Source organism: Pseudophryne corroboree, chromosome 11 (genome assembly GCF_028390025.1).
Source record: "Pseudophryne corroboree isolate aPseCor3 chromosome 11, aPseCor3.hap2, whole genome shotgun sequence".
Lineage (NCBI taxonomy): Eukaryota > Metazoa > Chordata > Amphibia > Anura > Myobatrachidae > Pseudophryne > Pseudophryne corroboree.
In genome coordinates, this window is record NC_086454.1 from 127,562,445 (window position 1) to 127,586,736 (window position 24,292).

General features: G+C 42.7%; 1 protein-coding gene across 1 annotated transcript; it reads left to right on the plus strand.

Annotated features, from left to right (window-relative positions):
• Positions 1-252: 252 nt before the first annotated feature.
• On the plus strand, positions 253-1,334 carry LOC134970010 (4-galactosyl-N-acetylglucosaminide 3-alpha-L-fucosyltransferase FUT6-like). Its single transcript, XM_063946127.1, has one exon. The coding sequence runs from the start codon at positions 279-281 to the stop codon at positions 1,332-1,334; it is 1,056 nt and encodes a 351-aa protein (XP_063802197.1). The 5' UTR covers positions 253-278.
• Positions 1,335-24,292: the final 22,958 nt, after the last annotated feature.

A 24,292-nucleotide genomic window follows, 5' to 3' on the forward strand; every position in this document is an offset into this window, starting at 1 on the left:
GGAACCGAACCCAAAACCAAAACACAAAACCCGAAAAATTTCCGGCGCTCATCTCTAATAATAATAACAACATCAATAATAATAATTATAACAATAAAATCATCGTGTAACGTTCATTGAAAAATCTTTTTTTTAAAAGTACATTTTCTCTGCTGAAATAGCTCTATCACATTGTCATTTTCATATTCTCTTTGTTTCTCCAACAGTGACGATAATTATGAGAAAAGTTTATTCTCCAATTAAATTGCCGTACTGTTCCAGTATTTCTACTTAATTAAATGGAGAATTCAGGAAGTATTTTTTCTATGAAGAAATGTTTTATGATTTGTATTGCGCAGTTATGCCTTGCAGTCATTTTGTTTATACTCTATAACAATGTCAGTCACTCAGCAATTACTGATGCAGTTGAACATGTGGAAACTACACGGGAACCAGCTGAACATACTCAAATCATCCTGCTATGGACTTGGCCATTTGGTGATAAATTTCCCCTTAATAAATGTCCATCCTTTCTTAATAGTAGCGGATGCTTCTATACAGATAACAGAACATTGTTTTTTTCAGCTGATGTGGTTGTTATCCATCATTGGGAAGTACGCTACTCACAAAACCAACTTCCCCAGATGCCAAGACCACCTAATCAGTACTGGGTATGGTTTAACTTGGAGCCCCCATCTCATAGCCCAAATTTACAGTTTATGGACAATCTCATCAATCTGACCATGTCCTACAGGGCTGACTCTGATATATTCTCTCCTTATGGCTGGTTGGAGGAGAATAAGGAAGAAGAGAACTTCACAATCCCTTCAAAGACTAAGCTGGTGGCCTGGGCAGTCAGTAACTGGAACCCAAACTCTAGGAGGGTGCGCTATTATAACCAGCTTAAGAATTATTTATCTGTGGACATATATGGAAGACAGCATAAACCTCTGCCTAGAAATGAACATCAGCAAACACTTTCCAAGTACAAATTTTATCTAGCCTTTGAAAACTCAGCTCATGAAGACTACATTACAGAGAAACTGTGGAACAATGCCTTTGCAAATGGCATTGTACCAGTTGTTATGGGCCCCTCTCGTGGAAACTATGAACGTTTCATTCCCAAAGACTCTTTTATTCATGTAGATGACTTCCCCACAGCCCAGGAACTGGCTACATATATTTTAAAATTGGACAGTGATGACAAAGCCTATCAGCAATATTTTCACTGGAGGTCCAGACTTCATCCTTTTGCAGGCATTAATTGGCAGACTGCCTATTGTAGAGTATGCAAAGCAATAAAAGAAGCCCCTAAACATAAGACTATTCCAAGTCTTGGAGACTGGTATAAATGAGTTAAAACTTTGGGATCTAATATTAAGTGTGATATGAGAAGTTTTATTACACCCAATGTAATCAACCACTTTAATAAAAAAAAACTTATCCAGTGGCATACCTGTAAAAGGTTAAAGGTATGAAGCGTGGGGCCTCCTTGACTAACGGGCCCATGGATAAGAGGATTATTATAAGAAGGCCCCCATATAATGGACCAAATGAGGACTGTTCTTTATGTTTATTTTGTTTACAAGTATGTGTTTTAAGACCATGGAGATCTGAGCAATTGCCAGGAGGTGATATATTGTAGGTGTTTGCCTGGATGATATATTCTAGGTCACATAATCTTGTGATCTTGAATTAAAGATATTCAATTCAGTGCGTCCATGCATGCCACTGGCGTATCTATAATGGGTGCAAGGTGTGCGGTGCACACGGGCCCCTGGGTCCAACACACCACACACCCTGCACCCATTTAATTATACTTACCTCTCCTTTGGCCTGGCACTAGCTACACAGCTGCAAAAATTACTCTGAAAATGGCTACTGCAGCTATTTTCTGGTGATTTGCGCATGCACAATAGAGAGGTCCCCAGGAATGCAGCATGGGTGCCATGTTGCCAGAGTCTACTGTGCCGCCAGAGAGAAGGGGGCCCAATCAGAGACTGCACAGGCCCCCTCCTCTTTTATAGTGCCTCTGAAGCATGGTATAGATTATTGTCTAAGGACCCGATTCAGTAAGGATTGTAAGAACTGCAAAATTGTAAAAATTGCGCTCATTAACAAATTTTGCTTACAATGCGAAAACACGCCCAAATGCAAAATATACAAGAATAGCAAAAAATGTAAAAAAGGGATGCCTTGACTCAATTGCAAAATCTGCGATGTGAACATTGTGTACGCAATTTTTGCAATAAAATTGTTTTCTGTTCGCAATTTTTGCGATTACCAGAAAAAATTAGTACGTCAATGTTTTCTAACACACAGTAGTTCCCACCCTGGCCAAAACACTGAATGTGACCTAATTAAACAATAAAGTTATCTAACATAAAGTAATTTGATTAATGACTTCATTGCTTAATGTAATTAAATGTCATTAAAAAAATACCACATCAAGCAAAACCAACTGCTTTGATGTGAAGACTGTTTAAGGACCATAAATGTTTCCAAACATATAAATAGATAGAAAGAGATAAATAGAAATATAGATAGCTAGACATGTAGCTAGTTCTTTTTAAATAAAAACTCCACAAATGTTGTTTTTTTAAACATTTACTTTTGTTTTGTATACCAACATTCCAAACGAAATGTAATGCAAACAATAGAAAAAAAACCCCCAATGTAACTTTAAAATAAATTCTGTAAATAAAACACTTCGGTCAATAGCCCCCTCAGATAGCCCTCCATATTTCTTAGAGATTTGGGAATGAGGGCATCTCTCTCTGTTGGAACATCTATGAGACAGAGCAGAAGAAAAGGGGATTATAAGCTTGTAAAAAAAATAGCAACAGGTTCAATTTACAAGTACAATATACATGAATATGTTTTTATTTTACAAAACATGTTACAATTTTTGGTTTAATTTTTTTCAATTAATTATGGCTAAAATCAATGTTTTTTGTTAAAAAATTGGATTTACTTCTCTTGCATGGTGTTGAAAATAAATAAAAAAATACCTTCCTTTGGCATGGTTTCATTTAACCTTGCATCCACCTTCACTCGTTTTACATTCCAAGTGTTTGTTTATTTGTTTGTTTTTTCCAGGCCTGGCATTGTCATCAACAAATTAATTATAATCATTTTTTTTTTAACTTTCAATGGCAAACACCACTAATCACCACACATTGCATACCTAACACTAGGAATCCTAAATATAATTGTAAATGCATGTGTAAGCACTTACTTTCAGCACTTTGGGATGGTCCTTCTTCTGCTTCCTCCCCAGAGTTAGAGTTGCCTTGGGAATGAGAAGTTGAGGGGGATTGGCCAGTAGATTGTGAGGGTTCTTCAGCAGCAAAGGCTGAAGGGGGTTGGTACAGATAGGGAGAGGGGTCTTCAGTAGTAAAGGCAGAGGGGGGTTGGTACAGATAGGGAGAGGGGTCTTCAGTAGTAAAGGCAGAGGGGGGTTGGTATTGAGAGGGAGAGGGGGCTTTAGAAGGAGAAGCAGAGGGGGGTTGGTATTGATAGGTAGAGGGGGCTTCAGAAGGAGAGGCAGAGGGGGTTTGGTTTTGAGAGAGACAGGGGACTTCAGAAGGAGAAGGAGAGGGGGGGGGTTTGTTTTGAGAGGGAGAGGTGGTTTCAGAAGGAGAGGCAGAGGGGGTTGGTATTGAGAGGGCAAGGGGGCTTCAGAAAGAGAGGCAGAGGGGGGTTGATATTGAGAGGGAGAGGGGGCTTCAGGAAGAGAGGCAGAGGGGGGTTGGTATTGAGAGAGAGAGAGAGAGAGAGAGAGAGAGTGGCTTCAGAAGGAGAGGCAGAGGGGGTTAGTATTGAGAGGGCAAGGGGGCTTCAGAAAGAGAGGTAGAGGGGGGTTGGTATTGAGAGGGAGAGGAGGGCTGGAGGGCTGGTATTGAGAGGGGGCTTCATAAGGAGAGGCAGAGGGGGGTTGGTATTGAGAGGGAGAGGAGGCTTCAGAAGGAGAGGCCGAGGGAGGTTGGTATTGAGAGGGAGAGGGGGCTTCAGGAAGAGAGGCAGAGGGGGGTTGGTATTGAGAGGGGAGAGCAGGCTTCAGAAGGAGAGAGAGGAAGGTTGTGAAGGAGAGGCAGAGGGTGTCCTTTGTTGTGTGGCTGGTGGTCTGCCCGACACATGGCATATCTGCTTCTGGCATTGTCGCTGCGCATGTCCTAACAGAGGTGGGATAAAAAGGTTCCAATTACACATTAACGTAATAGTTACACGTCAACTTTTTTTATTTATTATTTTGTTTTCGTTGTAATCAAAACTTTGTTGTGGAAAGTATTCACAGCGCTTCACTTTTTTTACATTTTGTTATGTTACAGTCTTATTCCAAACTGGAATAAATAAATTTTTTCCTTCAAAATTGTACACACAATAGCATATAATGATAACTTTAAAAAAGTTTTTGAGATTTTTGCAAATGTATTACAAATAAAAAACTAAGAAATCACATGTACATAAGTATTCAAAGCCTATGCTTAATACTTTGTTGATGCACCTTTGGCAGCAATTACAGCCTCAAGTCTTTTTGAATATAATGCCACATGCTTGGCACACCTATCTTTGGGCAGTTTTGCCCATTCCTCTTTACAGCGCCTCTCAAGCTCCATCAGGTAGGATGGGAAGCTCTGGTGCACAGCCATTTTTAGATCTCTCCAGAGATGTTCAATCGGATTCAAGTCTGGGCTCTGGCTGAGCCAGTCAAGGACATTCACAGAGTTGTCCTAAATCCACTCCTTTGATATCTTGGCTGTGTGCTTAGGGTCGTTGTCCTGCTGAAAGATGAACCATCGTCGCAGTCAAGAGTGCTCTGTAGCAGGTTTTCATCCAGAATGTGTCTGTACATTGCTGCATTCATCTTTCCCTCTATCCTGACTAGTCTCCCAGTTGCTGCTGCTGAAAAATATCCCCACAGAATGCTGCTGCCACCACCATGCTTCACTGTAGGGATGGTATTGGCCTGGTGATGAGTGGTGCCTGGTTTCCTCCAAACATGATGCCTGGCATTCATGCCAAAGAGTTCAATCTTTGTATCATCAGACCAGAGAATTTTGTTTTTCATGGTCTGAGAGTCCTTCAGGTGCATTTTGGCAAACTCCAGGTGGGCTTCCATGTGCTTTTTACTAAGGAGTGGCTTCCATCTGGCCACTCTACCAAACAGGCCTGATTGGTGTATTTCTGCAGAGATGGTTGTCCTTCTGGAAGGTTCCCTTCTCTCCACAGAGGAATGCTGTAGCTCTGACAAGTGACCATTGGGTTCTTGGCCACCTCCCTGACTAGGGTGCTTCTCCCCCGATTGCTCAGTTTAGACGGCCGGCCAGCTCTAGGAAGAGTCCTGGTGGATCCAAACTTCTTCCATTTATGGATTATGGAGGCCACTGTGCTCATTGGGACCTTCAAAGCAGCAGATATTTTACTGTACCTTTCACCAGATTTGTGCCTCGAGACAATCCTGTCTCGGAGGTCTACAGACAATTCCTTTGACTTCATGCATGGTTTGTGCTCAGACATGCACTGTCAAGTGTGGGACCTTATATAGACAGGTGTGTGCCTTTCCAAATCATGTCCAATCAACTGAATTTACCACAGGTGGACTCCAATTAAGCCGTAGGAACATCTCAAGGATGATCAGTGGAAACAGGATGCACCTGAGCTCAAATTTGAGTTCATGGCAAAGGCTGTGAATACTTATGTACATGTGATTTCTTAGTTTTGTCTTTTTAATAAATTTGCAGAAATCACAGAAAAACTTTTTTCACATTATCATTATTTGGTATTGTGTGTCGAATTTTGAGGGAAAAAAATAAATTATTCCCTTTTGGAATAAGGCTGTAACATAACAAAATGTGGAAAAAGTGAAGAACTGTGAATAATTTCGATACACTGTACATTTAACATTACAAATATTAACTTTACAAATACAGTATCTCCACATTCAATACACAGAACACACACACACACACACACACACACACACACACACACACACACACACACACACACACACACACTTCTATGCAAACATTCCTTCAACATGCCATGTTCTTATGACTGTGTACTTATGACTGTGTATTTCGCCTACGGAGATTGGACCACCATCTCACTGTGCATCTGGACGCCCAGTGAATGCGGAGCCATATGTGGACCTCCCTGTATGCAGCCCGCTTCACCGCATTATAGATATAGGGGTATTTGTCAACCAGCCTCGTGTCCATAACTGCTGTGAGGATTCGCAGCTCTTGCACTGTGAATGCAGCAGCTCTCAGGATGGCAGTGGTGTCTTCACATTAATGTCTGCTGTTTATAACATATGATTTCTGCTAAGATGGCTGATATGCAATTTGAATATTTGGATATTTAAATTATTAATACAACTTTATGGATTATAAACACTACACAATAATGACATTCCTATTGGTTGTGTATAGTACACATGTGCGCATGCGTAATATCACCCTTGCGTACGTAAGCACACACAATAGGTATGCATGTCAGTGCATAAAAAATAATCTGTTTACAAAGAACAGCATTAAAGTTACAACCAACCAGCTCATATATGCCCTATTTATTTAGGGAAATAAAAATGTACATATAAAATATAAAACATTTATAAGTCTGAGTTATTTTCAAAGTATAGCAAAGTAGGTTTTATTACAACCATACAAAAAATGAAAAAGGTACATCGTATTTGGCCCATGAAATAATATTAAAAATGTAAACTTAACATTCCAAAATAAAAAAGGAATCCACTCTTCAAAGGTCATTCTGTATTATGTTGATAAATGGTGCAAAAGAGACACTTTTTTTAAATATATATATTAAAGAAAATAATATAAAAAAAACCCCCACACACTTAAAACATTATATTCGACATTGTGTTCTATTCAAACAATAAAAAGAAGTGTTTGCCAAACAACATGGCATGCCTATGTTTGTGTAATTCACAAATCACGTTACCATGGAGAAGTCCCTGACTACTTCATCAGCACTTCTGCTCTACAGTTGAGTTGCATGAGTAAACTTTAGACATTCTTAAAGGAATGTTAAGCTATGCTTTCTGCATCTCCATGGAGTTGGGGTTTGACATCTCAGGATAGGCCAAACATAGTTGGCCATTCCGAGTTGTTCACTCGCTAGCTACTTTTAGCAGAAATGCAAACACAAAGCCGCCACCCTCTGGGAGTGTATTTTAGCATAGCAGAATTGCTAACGAAAGATTAACAATTCTGCTTTTAAGTATTTCCTTGCAGTTTCTGAGTAGCTCCAGACCTACTCCTAGATTGCGATGACCTCAGTCCGTTTAGTTCCTGGTTTGACGTCACAAACACGCCCAGCGCCCGGCCAGCCACTCCCCCGTTTCTCCAGCCACTCCTGCATTTTCTGCTGGCACGCCTGCATTTTTTAGCACACTCCCGGAAAACGCTCAGTTACCACCCAGAAACACCCACTTCCTGACAATCACTCACCGATCAACAGAGCGACTGAAAAGCTTTGTTCGCCTGTGAGTAAAATAGCATAGTTTTGTGTAAAAAATTTGTGTAAAATTGCAGCGAGCGAACAACTCGGAATGACCACCATAAATTCCATGTTGAAATTTTAATTTAGCTTAATAGTTTCCTTCTCTGTGCTCACCACCTGATGCAGTGGTGTAACTAGAAATTTTTCTCCCCCAAGCCAAAAAATTCTCTGGCGCCACCCATTCCCCCCCCCCCATAATTGGCACTAGTAAAGTGATGAATCTGTGCGCGCCATAAAAAAGGGGTGTGGCTTTGATGAAATGGGCGTGGCTTTGCATAAAGGGGCGTGGTATTGCAGGAAAAGACTACCTTATACCCCAGTTTTGCAACCTGCACGCCCAGACATTGGCCACCACAGGAAAGAAAAATAATCCTGATTCATGCCCCTTACATTATTTGTCATTTTTCCTCCTTATAGTAATGCCCATTATACATTAAGCCACATACTGCAATGTCCCTTAGACATTATGCCACACACAATAATGCACATGACACAATATGCACACACCATAATGCCCCCGACACATTATGCCACACACCGTAATAGCTGTGACACATTATGACAGGAATCGCAATGCCCGTTATACATTATGCTACACACTGCAATGCCCCTGATACATTATAGCACATACAATGCCTGTAACACATTATGCCACACATCGCAATGCCCGTTATAGAATATGACACACACCGCAATGACCCTGAGACATTATACCACAATGCCCGTGATATAGTATACCACACACCGTAATGCCTGACACATTATGACACACACCGCAATGTCTGTGATACATTTTGTCACACACTGGAATGCCCCTGAGACATTATACCACATATAACAATGCCCTTGATATAGTATACCACACACCGTAATGCCTGTGACACATACCGCAATGCCCGTTATACCCTATGCCACACACCACAATGCCCGTTATACATTATGCCCCACTGCAATGCGCCTGAGACATTATACCACATACCACAATGCCCGTGATATAGTATGTCACACATCGTAATGCCTGTGACACATTATGACACACACCGCAATGCCCATTACACATTAAGTCCTACAATAAGGCTTCTAATTACTTTTAAATTACCTGCTCATTGCCAGGGGTTTCATGCTCTTGGTTCCATGTACGGTGCCAGGGGTTTTCATGCTCAGGGTGTCATGCTCGTTGCCAGGAGTTTCATGCTGTTGGTTCCATGCACGGTGCCAGGGGTTTTCATGCTCAGGGTGTCATGCTCATTGCCAGGGGTTTCCTGCACTTAGTGTCATGCTCGTTGCCAGGGGTTTCATGCTCTTGGTTCCATGCACGGTGCCAGGGGTTTCATGCACTGCGTGTCATGCTCGTTGCTAGGGGGTAATGCTTGTTGCTAGTGCTGTGCTCCCAGTGCCACATATGCCCCCAGCGCCAGATATTCCCCCACAGTGCCAGGTAGACACATTCCCCCAATGCCAAATATGCCCCCCCAAGTGCCAGGTACACATATACCCCCCAGTGCCACATATGCCCCCTCAGTGCCACATATGCCCCCCCCCAAGTGCCAAATATGCTCCCCCGGTGCCAGGTACAACTCCCCCCCACTCCCCCGCTGTTTTGTGAAGGAGGGACACGGAGGGCACAGCGCGCGCCTCTCCTGTGTTCATACTGCGTCTCAGGTGTGTCTGTTAAATGAAGTGCCAGTTCGTGAGCCAATCAGAGCTCACGAACGGGCACAAGCGGAGGGTTGGAGGGAAGGAGGGAGACAGCAGATTGACATACGGACGGCTCGTCCGCATGTCAATCTGCGCTAAATCAGTGGCGGCGCCCCCCGCAGCCCTGCGCCTCCAAGCCACCGCGAGGGCTGCGGGGGCAGTAGTTACGCCACTGACCTGATGTAAGTTCAGGCCCCCTGACCTCCCACCAGCCTAATTACTGGACCCATCGTTTTGGCAAAGCATTGTTTTTTTTTTAAAATACAATATATTTGAATAAAGCATAAATGCCTGTGTTTTTCAATATCAATTTCAGAATTAGCTCATAAATGATCAACTCAAACATTATTTATATGATATATATATATATATATATATATATAGCAAATGATATCCGGCACTCCAAAACAACAACCAGGTTCAAAGCCGGGTGCCCTCCTCTTGTTAATGAAGCATGTCACAGAATTACAGGCGGCACTCACGGACTCACTCAGAAAACGACCAGGGACCCCAGGTCTGCTTACAACGTTTCGGAATTTATTTCCTTCGTCAGGTAACAATACATACAAGATACAAAAAAGCTTACCTTTATACCAAACAGTTAGCGTGCATGTGTGCATGTGAACGGTGCCCAGCTCCCCCCCTGTGTTTCCGCTGACGTCATCATTGTCAGACGGCGCCTGGCGGAAGACAGGGAAATGTGTAACATGCAAACTATCACCATGGAGACTGTAAACAGCGAGCGTCATAATGTTAAATCAGAACAGAGTTGCGGGGTCAAACAATGTATTTGGCAGCAGCCTGACATCACATCACATAAGCACTATATATCATAAAAAACAGTTTAAAGACAGCATCTCATTCAAGCCTTTCGGAGCAATGGTATCTAAAAGGTGAATCCACTTAGCCTCACATTGTAGGAGTGCTCTAGCCCTATCTCCTCCTCTGTTATCTTCAATTACGTGATCAAGTATCTTATAACGTAAAGAGGATAATGAATGTCCCCTAGCCTTGAAATGCTTAGCGACCGGCTGGTCAATATGTTTACCCTCCAGTGACTGTTTAATGGCACTCCGATGTTGTGCCATGCGTTCCTTAAACTGGCAGATTGTCTTGCCTATGTAATATAGGCTGCAAGGACACTTAATACAGTAAACAACGAATTTACTGGAGCAGGTTAGCACATGTCTAAGTTTAATTCTTCTGCCTGAGTGTGGATGCACAATGTAGTCCCCCGTCTCCAAATAGGAACAAGTAGTACATCCCAGACACTTGTAATTGCCTGGCTTCCTAGTCATAAAGTGCTCTGTACTTTTCCTAGGGTCATCAGCTATATTGGCATGAACCACAAAATCCCTGATGTTTCTGCCTCTGGTATAACACGGGAGTAATTTGCGTCTAGATAAATCTGGCAAATCAGGGTCCGTTTGAATGATCGGCCAAATCGCTTTGGCTGTGGACACCAGTTTTTTTTGAGGCAACAGTAAAGTTATTAACCCAAATTACAGAGGTATCAGTTTTATCCTCAGGTGTTCGTGTATCAGTTCTAAATCTTGGGGTTGCTAGTGCTTTAGTTCTAGCTACTTGTAGATCCTTATTGTGATAGCCTCTTTCAAGAAACTTCTTGGTCATATCCCCCATTTTGATAGCTTCATCCTCGGTGTCACTGCAAATGCGGTGCACCCGAAGATATTGGGAGTAAGGAAGCCCCTTCTTTAGAGAATCAGGATGGTGGCTAGCCGCCTGCAACAAATTGTTGCAGTCAGTGGGCTTCTGATAAATTGTGGTTTTGAATCTAGAATTATGAATGCTTACTTCTACATCCAAAAAGTGTATTACCTCCTTCTGTATATCATAGGTGAATTTTATGTTCTGATCTGTGGAATTTATCTCTTTCATCATATCATGCAACATCTCATAGGTACCTGTCCACAGAAAAAATACATCATCTATGAATCTAGTATACAAGGGGATATGATCCACATAATTTCTATCAAAGAACAATCTATCTTCAACAAAGAACATAAATGCATTAGCGTATGTCGGTGCGACACATGCACCCATCGCACACCCTTGTCTCTGTAAGAAAAACTCATTGTTAAACATGAAATAGTTCCTCTCAAGCACTAAGCCAAGTCATTTAAAAAAAAAGTCAATGTCAGGACCCCTATACAAGGAATTATCGGTTATGAGCCGTCGTACCGCTTCAATACCCCTATTATGGGGGATATTGGTATATAGGCTCACCACGTCGGCCGTACACAGCCAACAGTTGTCAGGAACAACCTCAAAGTCCCTAAGTTTTTGCAAGAACATGGCGGTGTCCTTAAGGTATGTAGGTCTATTCTGTACCACTGGTTGTAAGTAAAAATCCAAAAATTTGGAAACCTGAAAGAATAAAGAGTCCCTCGCTGACACAATGGGTCTCCCCGGGGGATTGATTGCATTTTTGTGAATTTTCGGCAACATGTTAAAGATCGGAACATGTGGACAATCTTTTAAGAGGGCCTTCATCACCGATTCAGTGATGATGTTATCCTCATATGCCAACTGTAAAGTGTCCCTTAACTCCATATAAAAGTCATCCGTTGGATTCTTCTGTAAACGCATGTAAACCGTGTCATCACATAATTGCCGATAAGCCTCCGTCTTGTACGCTTCCAAGTCCTGCACCACAATCCCCCCACCCTTGTCAGCAGGGCGTATAGTGATGTCCTTGTAGTTAGACAGATCTCGTAGTGCTTTCCATTCACTGGGTGATACATTTTTTGTGACCAATTTGTTCTCTTTATCACAGCACTCAATACAGTTGGTCATAGTCCTAGTAAAAGATTTAATAGAAATATTACTGGAAGTGGGCTCAAAGTTGGATTTCACTCTTATTGGGCAGGTCTCTGCCGGTGTTTGTTTAACTGTACCCACATCCTGGTTTTTACCAAAGAATTCTTTCAAACGTAATTGACGGTTGAGCCTATGTAGATCCACTTTACTTCTAAGACAGTTATGGGGATTTGTTGGAATGAAACTCAGTCCCCTGTTTAAAACTGAGATTTCATCATGGTTTAGGGTGCGTGAGGACAGGTTGAAAATCATTTCTTTGGTTTTACCGTTCGCTTTGCTCTGCCTTTCGCATTGTCTGCCTCTGCGGGTTCTGGATCTCCTGGGCTTTCTATACGTGCCCTCGTTGTTACTCCTAAAGGGGAGCGCCCCCTTGATCTAGGGTTTTTGGAGCTTGATGGTTCAGCATCACTACCAGATGCCCCGCTGGAAGTCTCTGTATCCATGCCGGAACGGTCACCTCTCACGTTGACTTTATTGAATCGTTTCTTATATGATCTTCGTCCTCCTCCTTGTTGATTCACCCAAAAGTAAACCCTGTTCTCAGCATAATCTTTAGTAACTGTCATCAGTTTCTTAGTTTTGAATCTGATCAATTCCGCCTTATATTTCTCAACATCATCATTCAATTTGGATAACCAGTCAGTTGATGTGTCAGTGGTCAAACTGTCCATACAGGTTCGTTCCAATGTTTTAATTTTTTCTCTAGTAATCTGGAGCTCACGTGTAGCCTCCTCTATGACCAAGAGAATAAGGTCAAAAGATGCCTTATTGAGGACCGCAACCAATTTACGGCAAAAATCAGAATTATGGCGACCAATCGTGGGTAGGTTTTTAATACGAAAACCACGTGGGATTCTTTTATCCCTATAGTATTCAGATAAACAAACACCGTGTAAATAAAAGTCCGTCTCTCTGTTTTTCAGTCTTAAGAGATCAATGTAATATTGGTCATTGGTATTCTTCCCTGCTGCTGTGACAAACCTGTCAGTAATCAAGATGCGCCTAGCATCAGCATCAGAAAGTGATAATATTTCCCCTTCTGGTAATGTTGTTGTCCTGTAACCACTATTATCCTCGCTGATAGACTCCATTGTGGAAAACGTGAGATGAAGTGAGGAGTTGTAAAAGTGAATTTGAAACACTGACACACTTTTCAAATAAATGCCATCGGGTGCCTTGATAATGGTGTGGATATGGCAGTCCAACCTCAAATATAGCAAATGATATCCGGCACTCCAAAACAACAACCAGGTTCAAAGCCGGGTGCCCTCCTCTTGTTAATGAAGCATGTCACAGAATTACAGGCGGCACTCACGGACTCACTCAGAAAACGACCAGGGACCCCAGGTCTGCTTACAACGTTTCGGAATTTATTTCCTTCGTCAGGTAACAATACATACAAGATACAAAAAAGCTTACCTTTATACCAAACAGTTAGCGTGCATGTGTGCATGTGAACGGTGCCCAGCTCCCCCCCTGTGTTTCCGCTGACGTCATCATTGTCAGACGGCGCCTGGCGGAAGACAGGGAAATGTTGTGAACGGTGCCCAGCTCCCCCCCTGTGTTTCCGCTGACGTCATCATTGTCAGACGGCGCCTGGCGGAAGACATTTCCCTGTCTTCCGCCAGGCGCCGTCTGACAATGATGACGTCAGCGGAAACACAGGGGGGGAGCTGGGCACCGTTCACACATTTCCCTGTCTTCCGCCAGGCGCCGTCTGACAATGATGACGTCAGCGGAAACACAAGGGGGGAGCTGGGCACCGTTCACATGCACACATGCACGCTAACTGTTTGGTATAAAGGTAAGCTTTTTTGTATCTTGTATGTATTGTTACCTGACGAAGGAAATAAATTCCGAAACGTTGTAAGCAGACCTGGGGTCCCTGGTCGTTTTCTGAGTGAGTCCGTGAGTGCCGCCTGTAATTCTGTGACATGCTTCATTAACAAGAGGAGGGCACCCGGCTTTGAACCTGGTTGTTGTTTTGGAGTGCCGGATATCATTTGCTATATTTGAGGTTGGACTGCCATATCCACACCATTATCAAGGCACCCGATGGCATTTATTTGAAAAGTGTGTCAGTGTTTCAAATTCACTTTTACAACTCCTCACTTCATCTCACGTTTTCCACAATGGAGTCTATCAGCGAGGATAATAGTGGTTACAGGACAACAACATTACCAGAAGGGGAAATATTATCACTTTCTGATGCTGATGCTAGGCGCATCTTGATTACTGACAGGTTTGTCACAGCAGCAGGGAAGAATACCAATGACCAATATTACACTGATCTCTTAAGACTGAAAAACAGAGAGACGGACTTTTATTTACACGGTGTTTGTTTATCTGAATACTATAGGGATAAAAAAATCCCACGTGGTTTTCGTATTAAAAACCTACCCACGATTGGTCGCCATAATTCTGATTTTTGCCGTAAATGGGTTGCGGTCCTCAATAAGGCATCTTTTGACCTTATTCTCTTGGTCATAGAGGAGGCTACACGTGAGCTCCAGATTACTAGAGAAAAAATTAAAACATTGGAACGAACCTGTATGGACAGTTTGACCACTGACACATCAACTGACTGGTTATCCAAATTGAATGATGATGTTGAGAAATATAAGGCGGAATTGATCAGATTCAAAACTAAGAAACTGATGACAGTTACTAAAGATTATGCTGAGAACAGGGTTTACTTTTGGGTGAATCAACAAGGAGGAGGACGAAGATCATATAAGAAACGATTCAATAAAGTCAACGTGAGAGGTGACCGTTCCGGCATGGATACAGAGACTTCCAGCGGGGCATCTGGTAGTGATGCTGAACCATCAAGCTCCAAAAACCCTAGATCAAGGGGGCGCTCCCCTTTAGGAGTAACAACGAGGGCACGTATAGAAAGCCCAGGAGATCCAGAACCCGCAGAGGCAGACAATGCGAAAGGCAGAGCAAAGCGAACGGTAAAACCAAAGAAATGATTTTCAACCTGTCCTCACGCACCCTAAACCATGATGAAATCTCAGTTTTAAACAGGGGACTGAGTTTCATTCCAACAAATCCCCATAACTGTCTTAGAAGTAAAGTGGATCTACATAGGCTCAACCGTCAATTACGTTTGAAAGAATTCTTTGGTAAAAACCAGGATGTGGGTACAGTTAAACAAACACCGGCAGAGACCTGCCCAATAAGAGTGAAATCCAACTTTGAGCCCACTTCCAGTAATATTTCTATTAAATCTTTTACTAGGACTATGACCAACTGTATTGAGTGCTGTGATAAAGAGAACAAATTGGTCACAAAAAATGTATCACCCAGTGAATGGAAAGCACTACGAGATCTGTCTAACTACAAGGACATCACTATACGCCCTGCTGACAAGGGTGGGGGGATTGTGGTGCAGGACTTGGAAGCGTACAAGACGGAGGCTTATCGGCAATTATGTGATGACACGGTTTACATGCGTTTACAGAAGAATCCAACGGATGACTTTTATATGGAGTTAAGGGACACTTTACAGTTGGCATATGAGGATAACATCATCACTGAATCGGTGATGAAGGCCCTCTTAAAAGATTGTCCACGTGTTCCGATCTTTAACATGTTGCCGAAAATTCACAAAAATGCAATCAATCCCCCGGGGAGACCCATTGTGTCAGCGAGGGACTCTTTATTCTTTCAGGTTTCCAAATTTTTGGATTTTTACTTACAACCAGTGGTACAGAATAGACCTACATACCTTAAGGACACCGCCATGTTCTTGCAAAAACTTAGGGACTTTGAGGTTGTTCCTGACAACTGTTGGCTGTGTACGGCCGACGTGGTGAGCCTATATACCAATATCCCCCATAATAGGGGTATTGAAGCGGTACGACGGCTCATAACCGATAATTCCTTGTATAGGGGTCCTGACATTGACTTTTTTTTTAAATGACTTGGCTTAGTGCTTGAGAGGAACTATTTCATGTTTAACAATGAGTTTTTCTTACAGAGACAAGGGTGTGCGATGGGTGCATGTGTCGCACCGACATACGCTAATGCATTTATGTTCTTTGTTGAAGATAGATTGTTCTTTGATAGAAATTATGTGGATCATATCCCCTTGTATACTAGATTCATAGATGATGTATTTTTTCTGTGGACAGGTACCTATGAGATGTTGCATGATATGATGAAAGAGATAAATTCCACAGATCAGAACATAAAATTCACCTATGATATACAGAAGGAGGTAATACACTTTTTGGATGTAGAAGTAAGCATTCATAATTCTAGATTCAAAACCACAATTTATCAGAAGCCCACTGACTGCAACAATTTGTTGCAGGCGGCTAGCCACCATCCTGATTCTCTAAAGAAGGGGCTTCCTTACTCCCAATATCTTCGGGTGCACCGCATTTGCAGTGACACCGAGGATGAAGCTATCAAAATGGGGGATATGACCAAGAAGTTTCTTGAAAGAGGCTATCACAATAAGGATCTACAAGTAGCTAGAACTAAAGCACTAGCAACCCCAAGATTTAGAACTGATACACGAACACCTGAGGATAAAACTGATACCTCTGTAATTTGGGTTAATAACTTTACTGTTGCCTCAAAAAAACTGGTGTCCACAGCCAAAGCGATTTGGCCGATCATTCAAACGGACCCTGATTTGCCAGATTTATCTAGACGCAAATTACTCCCGTGTTATACCAGAGGCAGAAACATCAGGGATTTTGTGGTTCATGCCAATATAGCTGATGACCCTAGGAAAAGTACAGAGCACTTTATGACTAGGAAGCCAGGCAATTACAAGTGTCTGGGATGTACTACTTGTTCCTATTTGGAGACGGGGGACTACATTGTGCATCCACACTCAGGCAGAAGAATTAAACTTAGACATGTGCTAACCTGCTCCAGTAAATTCGTTGTTTACTGTATTAAGTGTCCTTGCAGCCTATATTACATAGGCAAGACAATCTGCCAGTTTAAGGAACGCATGGCACAACATCGGAGTGCCATTAAACAGTCACTGGAGGGTAAACATATTGACCAGCCGGTCGCTAAGCATTTCAAGGCTAGGGGACATTCATTATCCTCTTTACGTTATAAGATACTTGATCACGTAATTGAAGATAACAGAGGAGGAGATAGGGCTAGAGCACTCCTACAATGTGAGGCTAAGTGGATTCACCTTTTAGATACCATTGCTCCGAAAGGCTTGAATGAGATGCTGTCTTTAAACTGTTTTTTATGATATATAGTGCTTATGTGATGTGATGTCAGGCTGCTGCCAAATACATTGTTTGACCCCGCAACTCTGTTCTGATGTAACATTATGACGCTCGCTGTTTACAGTCTCCATGGTGATAGTTTGCATGTTACACATTTCCCTGTCTTCCGCCAGGCGCCGTCTGACAATGATGACGTCAGCGGAAACACAGGGGGGGAGCTGGGCACCGTTCACATGCACACATGCACGCTAACTGTTTGGTATAAAGGTAAGCTTTTTTGTATCTTGTATGTATTGTTACCTGACGAAGGAAATAAATTCCGAAACGTTGTAAGCAGACCTGGGGTCCCTGGTCGTTTTCTGAGTGAGTCCGTGAGTGCCGCCTGTAATTCTGTGACATATATATATATATATATATATTATATATTATTTAGATACATACCAAAACTATTTATTTACCACTTTATTACAGAAGGTCCTTCCTTTTCCTTGTGATGTCAGTGGGACATCCTCCTCATCCTCAGGCAACAGGTCTTCTTCTGGGAATGGCACCTGACTCCTTATTGCAATGTTATGTAACACACCACACAGGACCACAATTTTAGAAGCCATTTCTGGTGAATACAATGCGTGTGCCACCAGTTTGGTGTAGGCAGTGGAACTGGGCTTTTTAAAAGGCAGAAACACTGCTCTACAACCTGCCTGGTGGCTGTACGCACGGTGTTGTAATTTTTTGTGGTCCTGGTGTGGGGTTAGAATAAGGAGTCAGGAGTCAAGGTGTGCAGGGATAGCCGTTGTCTCCTGAAATTTGTATTACAAACACAATAATAGTTAGTACGCATGTGTTTGTGCAAAAAGCTAAATTAAATTGTTAAACTTACCCAACAACCATGCATCACAGATAATTTTTGCCAAATCCCTGATTGCTTTATTACATGAGAGTCATGTGTGCTGCCTGGAAACTGAGCATTTACGGATAGAATCTGGAGGGATGAATCACATACCACCATTATATTTAATGAATGAAAGGGTTTGCGATTCCTAAAAATCCTTTCATTCCTTGATGGTGCCACTAATGGAATATGTGACCCATCCACTACCTCTATAACGTGTGATAAGCCAGCAATTTCCCTAAACTGCCGCTTCACCACAACTAGAGGCTCCTCATCTAAAGGCACAGAAATAAACTGGCTGATGTGGGCCAGGAAAGCTTCAGGATATATGACTGAATGATAGCTGGGAAATCCCAGCCAAAACAGCCACAGTTCTTTGAAAAGATCCTGAGGCACAAAAATGTAACACAGCTAAAAGATCTTAGCCCTTGCACACCTTTGTTGACTTCATGTTTGATTATGAGGAGGTTGGGAGGATTCAGCATCCATAATGGAGAACAAAACACTATAGGCAAACTGAAAAAAAATAGACATTTAAAGGTAGATTTAGAAATATGTGTTTCAGAAAAAAACTTATCTGATTGTTCAAAGCAACATCCCTTACTGGAGAAAAAAAAATTGCCATTATGAGGAAATCCTGATTAAAAAAAAAAAAAGTAAAAAAAAAAACACATTTTAAGCAGAAAACAACTTTTATTTAAAAATATCTTCACAAAAAAAAAGCCTGTGCATGAATCAAAAATAAATGGACAATTACCTGAAAGGACAAAGAAAATTGGTTTCTTCACCAGCAAAATAAAGGTAACCACAGTGTGGAGACAACTGATTGATGGAGAGAAAAAAAACATTAATCCAACCTTATCTGTGTGGTATATTATATATATATATATATATATATATATATATATATATATATATATATACTGTGAATTTCCATATTATTTGAAATAAACATTTCAATGCCAGCATTAATATATACTGCGGAGGCAAGGTGCATCTTATTACCATATACGATAAAAGTGCGCTAAACGTCGCAGCACTATGTTCCTTAAGAGAAAGCAAGTAGTCGCAAACATGGTATTACTGAGGTCCAACGCTCCGAGATATATATGTATTTGATATTAAAAAAGTTTTGCATATAAAATAACATATGTACAATATATGATTCAATATAAAATGTATATATAAGATAGGGTTACAGTGTTAGTTGCATAAGAATCAGTTACATTAGAATCAGTTACAGCCAACATACGTCACCCAGTCCCATAGAACTTTCCTCCATCTCAGCAACAGCAACTAATTTAACTATCCCTTAGAAACTGCATATATCAAACAATGGGAGTTAACAGGTTGTTTGTTTCGGTCTCCTTCCATTGGCCCAGGAGAGGAAGGTTTCTCATTCATTGTGTGTTATTGGTCAGTTCATATGCAGGTAATGTCCAGTTTCAAGATGCAGTTATAGGGGTTAACCTCTGGTTCTCTTAGGAAGTCTTTTGTTTCTCTTAAGAATGACTTTAGATTTCATACATTTAATCATAACTAATCATTGCAATGTGCTACAATTTACCCATAGCTATCAAATGAATCCACACATCCTCTTGGTCATTTTGACACTAAGCATGATATAATTCACTCGTTCTGTCCCAATAATACATATATATATCTGTTTTTACACTCTATTATATAAATACAATTTAATACAAGTCTGGTGCTAAACAAGTTTATCTATGTGTAATCTATGTGTTGTATGAATATGTGTTGAATATGTCTTTGTGGCTTCTCTGCGCGAATGCATATGCTACCGTATATCCTGTGCATGCTGCGTGTATGTGCACACACAGAGGTAACGCACATGAACAGAGGCCACTCTGTTTGGAGTTTATATGTGTGTGTAATATTTCTGACTTTGACAGTCCACCCTTTGAGAGTAAACAATAACTGTCATGATTGTCACACTAAACATAATTAAAATATTTCAAACAATAATTGGTGACCGAGACACACGTATGTATTCATTTCACAAATCAGATATTGACTATAGTTGGGGAAGACAGGGAAGAGGACAATACATCCACCATATGCGCTCGGCAGTCGTGAGACCACTGGTTGGATGTGGGATGACATTCAACCTATACAGTATGCTGGGACAGTGCTATAGCCTATGATGTCTGATCTGAATGATCGTTGCATACATACATGTACCTACGTCTTTGTACACTGATGTTCGGATTCGATAGAGGTTTTGCTAGTAAGAGGGAGAAAACACAAACAAGTCATGAAAGAGACATATAAAATTTTTACTGTATATATCCCAATCACTCCCTGATCATTGTTTACATTTTGGGGTCATATACCAAATCTGTTTCATCATTGAACAAGAGTTATTATTTCAGGTAGTGTTCTTCCTAGATAACGTAACCTTCGGAGTTTGGGAAGAGCCACTCAAACTTTTCTTCCACATAAAACAATCTTTTGTACAGTCATGGTATTAATGAGCTCTTTATCTGCTATGTGTGAATAGGCCATTGTCTGATTGGGAGGTAATCCGGAACAATTTCCTGGTTTCCTGAAATTGGTGAAATTTAAACATGCCAGGGATTTATCTATGGTACTGGTGGATTTTAAGACTAAGGGGTCTAGTTATATTATATTCCTTGTCCACCGGTACCCCCCCATCCCTCCGTGTAATTCAAGCACCTCAGCTAACTCTAAAGAATGTGGCACTAATCCTGCATTATTTTGTCTTAGAGGTACCTGTGAGCACATCCAACATTCCGTTTGGTTTAAGACCTTACCCACTAGTGAGTGGTAATCACTCAAGGGATGTCTGTCAAATGCTGCCTTATTGCTAGACTGACATCTCTGGATGCACTCATCTTCAATTATAGGGTCACAATAACTACAAAATACAGTATTCCTCAGACAATAGCACATCACGTGTCCTCCGAACTCTGTAACTACTAGAACTTTGATTTACTCTGGCTTTAAACAAAGTGATAGGCTGATCATGGGATCCTATAAAGACATCACTCCTTTCTCCAGAACCAGTTCCAGTCCCACACTCGACTCCTCAGGAAACCTAACAAAAATAGAATGTCCTGAAAAAAAAGTTTGTCAAAAGAAAAAGAAAGATATAACAAAACAAATCTTGCTTATAGCAAATCCATTACAATGACTGGTCTTTTTGTAATCCTTTAGTACGCTCAGGTAGTGTTCAACAGTGCCGCCTCTCAGTCTTCACGGAACAGATTCTCGAGTGATATTTCTGTGATTTCACTCTCTTTACGAGTTCCTTCTGGACTAACGACTTTCTTGCGATGGGAATTGTGGACCCAAGTCTCTCTCTCGGCTACTTTCACTGAAATCGTGCCATCAACAAAACTTGGTACGGTCCTTCCCACCTGTTTATTAGGCAACCTGAGCGTAAGAATAATCACACAGCCTCTTGGTTCACAATCAAGACAGTTAGTAGTTGGGATATCAGGAATCAACAGTTTCAAGTTCTTTTGCTAAGTTCTCAAATGCTGGCTCATCTCGATAAGGTACTGTACTGTCACCTCTTTGGTGTATTTCTGATCATGGTGTGGATCGATCATGACATGAGGTTGTCTTCCAAAAAAAAATTAAAATTTCAAAGAAGGTGATTCGTTAAGTGGGGATCTGGGAGTGGTTCCGATGCTACATAACACTAGTGGCAATGTCTATGACCACAATAGTCCAGTTTCAGCTATCACTTTGTTTCTACTCCTAGGGATACTATATCTACACACAAATTCCTGCACAATTTGCTTTGCGGTAAACACAGCATTATTAGTGGCAGCAGGAAATGCCTCTACCCAGTTTGAGAAAACATCAGTGCACACCAATACATATTTCAAATTCTTGCACGGTGTTAACTATACGTATTACCTGAAAAGGTCCGTCTGCAGGATGGCTCTGTTAGTGCTACCTTACCAAATGTTCTTCCTCATGCAAGTAAGATAGGTCATTGCTTTCCTGCTTGCCTGAGAAGAGAACCCTGGTGCACGCCAGTAAGCTCTTACCAATTTGCACATACCTTCCTTACCCTAGGTGAGTCAGACCATGTGCCGCCTCAGCTAGGCTTGGCAGATACGCCCTGGGGGCCACTGGCTTACTTAGTCCATCTCTCCGGAGTCCTGAAGACTCTTGACCATACCCCTTCACCTTCCAGACCTCTTTTTCCTGTAGGGAACACAAATTTGCATCTTAATTTAATTGTTGTGTGTTTGCAATGTAGAGTACCATGAGCATCACTCCAAAAACATCTCTATAGTTGGTATATATATTGGCTGATGTATTTTCGGCCAACTCGCATGCCCTGGTCACAACAGCATATCCTGTGCATAAGTCTCCTGAGTCTGTCGTAACTGTGGTAACTACCGTCAGTCTAGGGAGGGGGGGGGGGGGGATCAGGTCTGCGTTCACTAACAGGCTGTCACTTATGTCTGGTCTTGTAGTAAAGGTCTGATTCAGATATTCCATACAATCATGCGCATCAGTGTCCATACAAAATTTTCCTTCACCAGTATTCTCATCCTCCACCCTTTGTGCATTACAAGGTGTCACGAACCTCGGGCAGCGGCGACCGCGCTTGTCCCTGCGGGTGGCCTGGTCTGCCCGGCGCCTCTCTTCCCCTGACGGTCTCCGGCTTCAGCGGCGGGTCGGCGCTGCTCTCCGGCGGCTTCCCGGAAGCAAGGACGCCGCCATCACAAGCGAGGGCAAGGAGGCGGAGCAGGTCTGACGTCACCTGCCTGCTCCGCCAATCAGGCTAGGGCGGGGAATTTAAAATCAGATACCAGGCAGAGATCCGGTGCCTGAGTATCTTCGTTTCTCCTGCGGAAGCTGTGATTCCAGAGCTCCCTCGTCCCTGCAAGCATCCTGTGCTTCCAAGCATCCTGTGCCTCCAAGCATCCTGAGCCTCCAAGCACCTCCGTGCCTCCAATTATCTCTGTGCCTCCAATTACCTCCGTGCCTCCAATTACCTCCGTGCCTCCAATTATCTCCGTGCCTCCAATTATCTCCGTGCCTACAAGCACCTCGTGCCTCCAAGCATCCTGTGCCTCCAAGCATCCTGAGCCTCCAAGCACCTCCGTGCCTCCAATTATCTCTGTGCCTCCAATTACCTCCGTGCCTCCAATTACCTCCGTGCCTCCAATTATCTCCGTGCCTCCAATTATCTCCGTGCCTACAAGCACCTCGTGCCTCCAAGCACCTCGTGCCTCCAAGCACCTCTGTGCCTCCAAGCACCTCCGTGCCTCCAAGCACCTCCGTGCCTCCAGTTACCTCCGTGTCTCCAAGCACCTCGTGCCTCCAAGCACCTCATCCCTCCAAACACTTCGGTGTCTCCAAACACCTCCGTGCCTCCGAGCACCTCCGTGCCTCCAAGCACCTCCGTGCCTCCAAGCACCTCCGTGCCTCCAGTTACCTCCGTGTCTCCAAGCACCTCGTGCCTCCAAGCACCTCATCCCTCCAAACACCTCGGTGTCTCCAAACACCTCCGTGCCCCCAAGCACCTCCATGCCTCCAAGCACCTCCGTGCCTCCAAGCACCTCCGTGCCTCCAAGGGCCTCCCTGCACTCCCAGCACCTCAGTGCCTCCAATACCACAGTGTCTCCAATATCTCAGTACCCCAGCCTTCAGTATTTCTACAAGTCTTGTCTTACAGGAGACCTTCAAGAATTCCTCTGGGCCTCCTGCCTGCCGTCTTAGTCCTGCATGAGGAAGACCTACATCCGGCCATCTCTACTACGACCCAGTGGCGGTTCCTCTTCCCGGTCATCGGAAGAAGCCCCGAGTCCACAACACTCCCAAACCAGGTCAGTGATAGTATACTCAGGCCACATGGACTCGGGGAATCGGAACACGGACTCGAGTGCCATTCAGAACCTGGCTTCTCGAGTGCAAAGTCAGGAAGCAGCGCAAGGCCAGGTGATGCAGTACCTCCAGCAGTTGTCCGGGCGTCTGGATCAGATTCAGGCGTCTCTGGCCTCAGTAATTCCGGCACCTGTTCCAGTAGTCGCACCAGTTGCCGTTGCCAGCAATGTTCAACCATCGGCCGGTGTCACTCCACGCCTTCAGTTGCCTACTCCGTCCCGCTATAATGGGAATCCCAAAAATTGTCGTG

Coding starts and splice junctions, on each gene's coding strand:
- LOC134970010 (XM_063946127.1), top strand. CDS start 279: ATGGAGAATTCAGGAAGTATTTTTTCTATGAAGAAATGTTTTATGATT.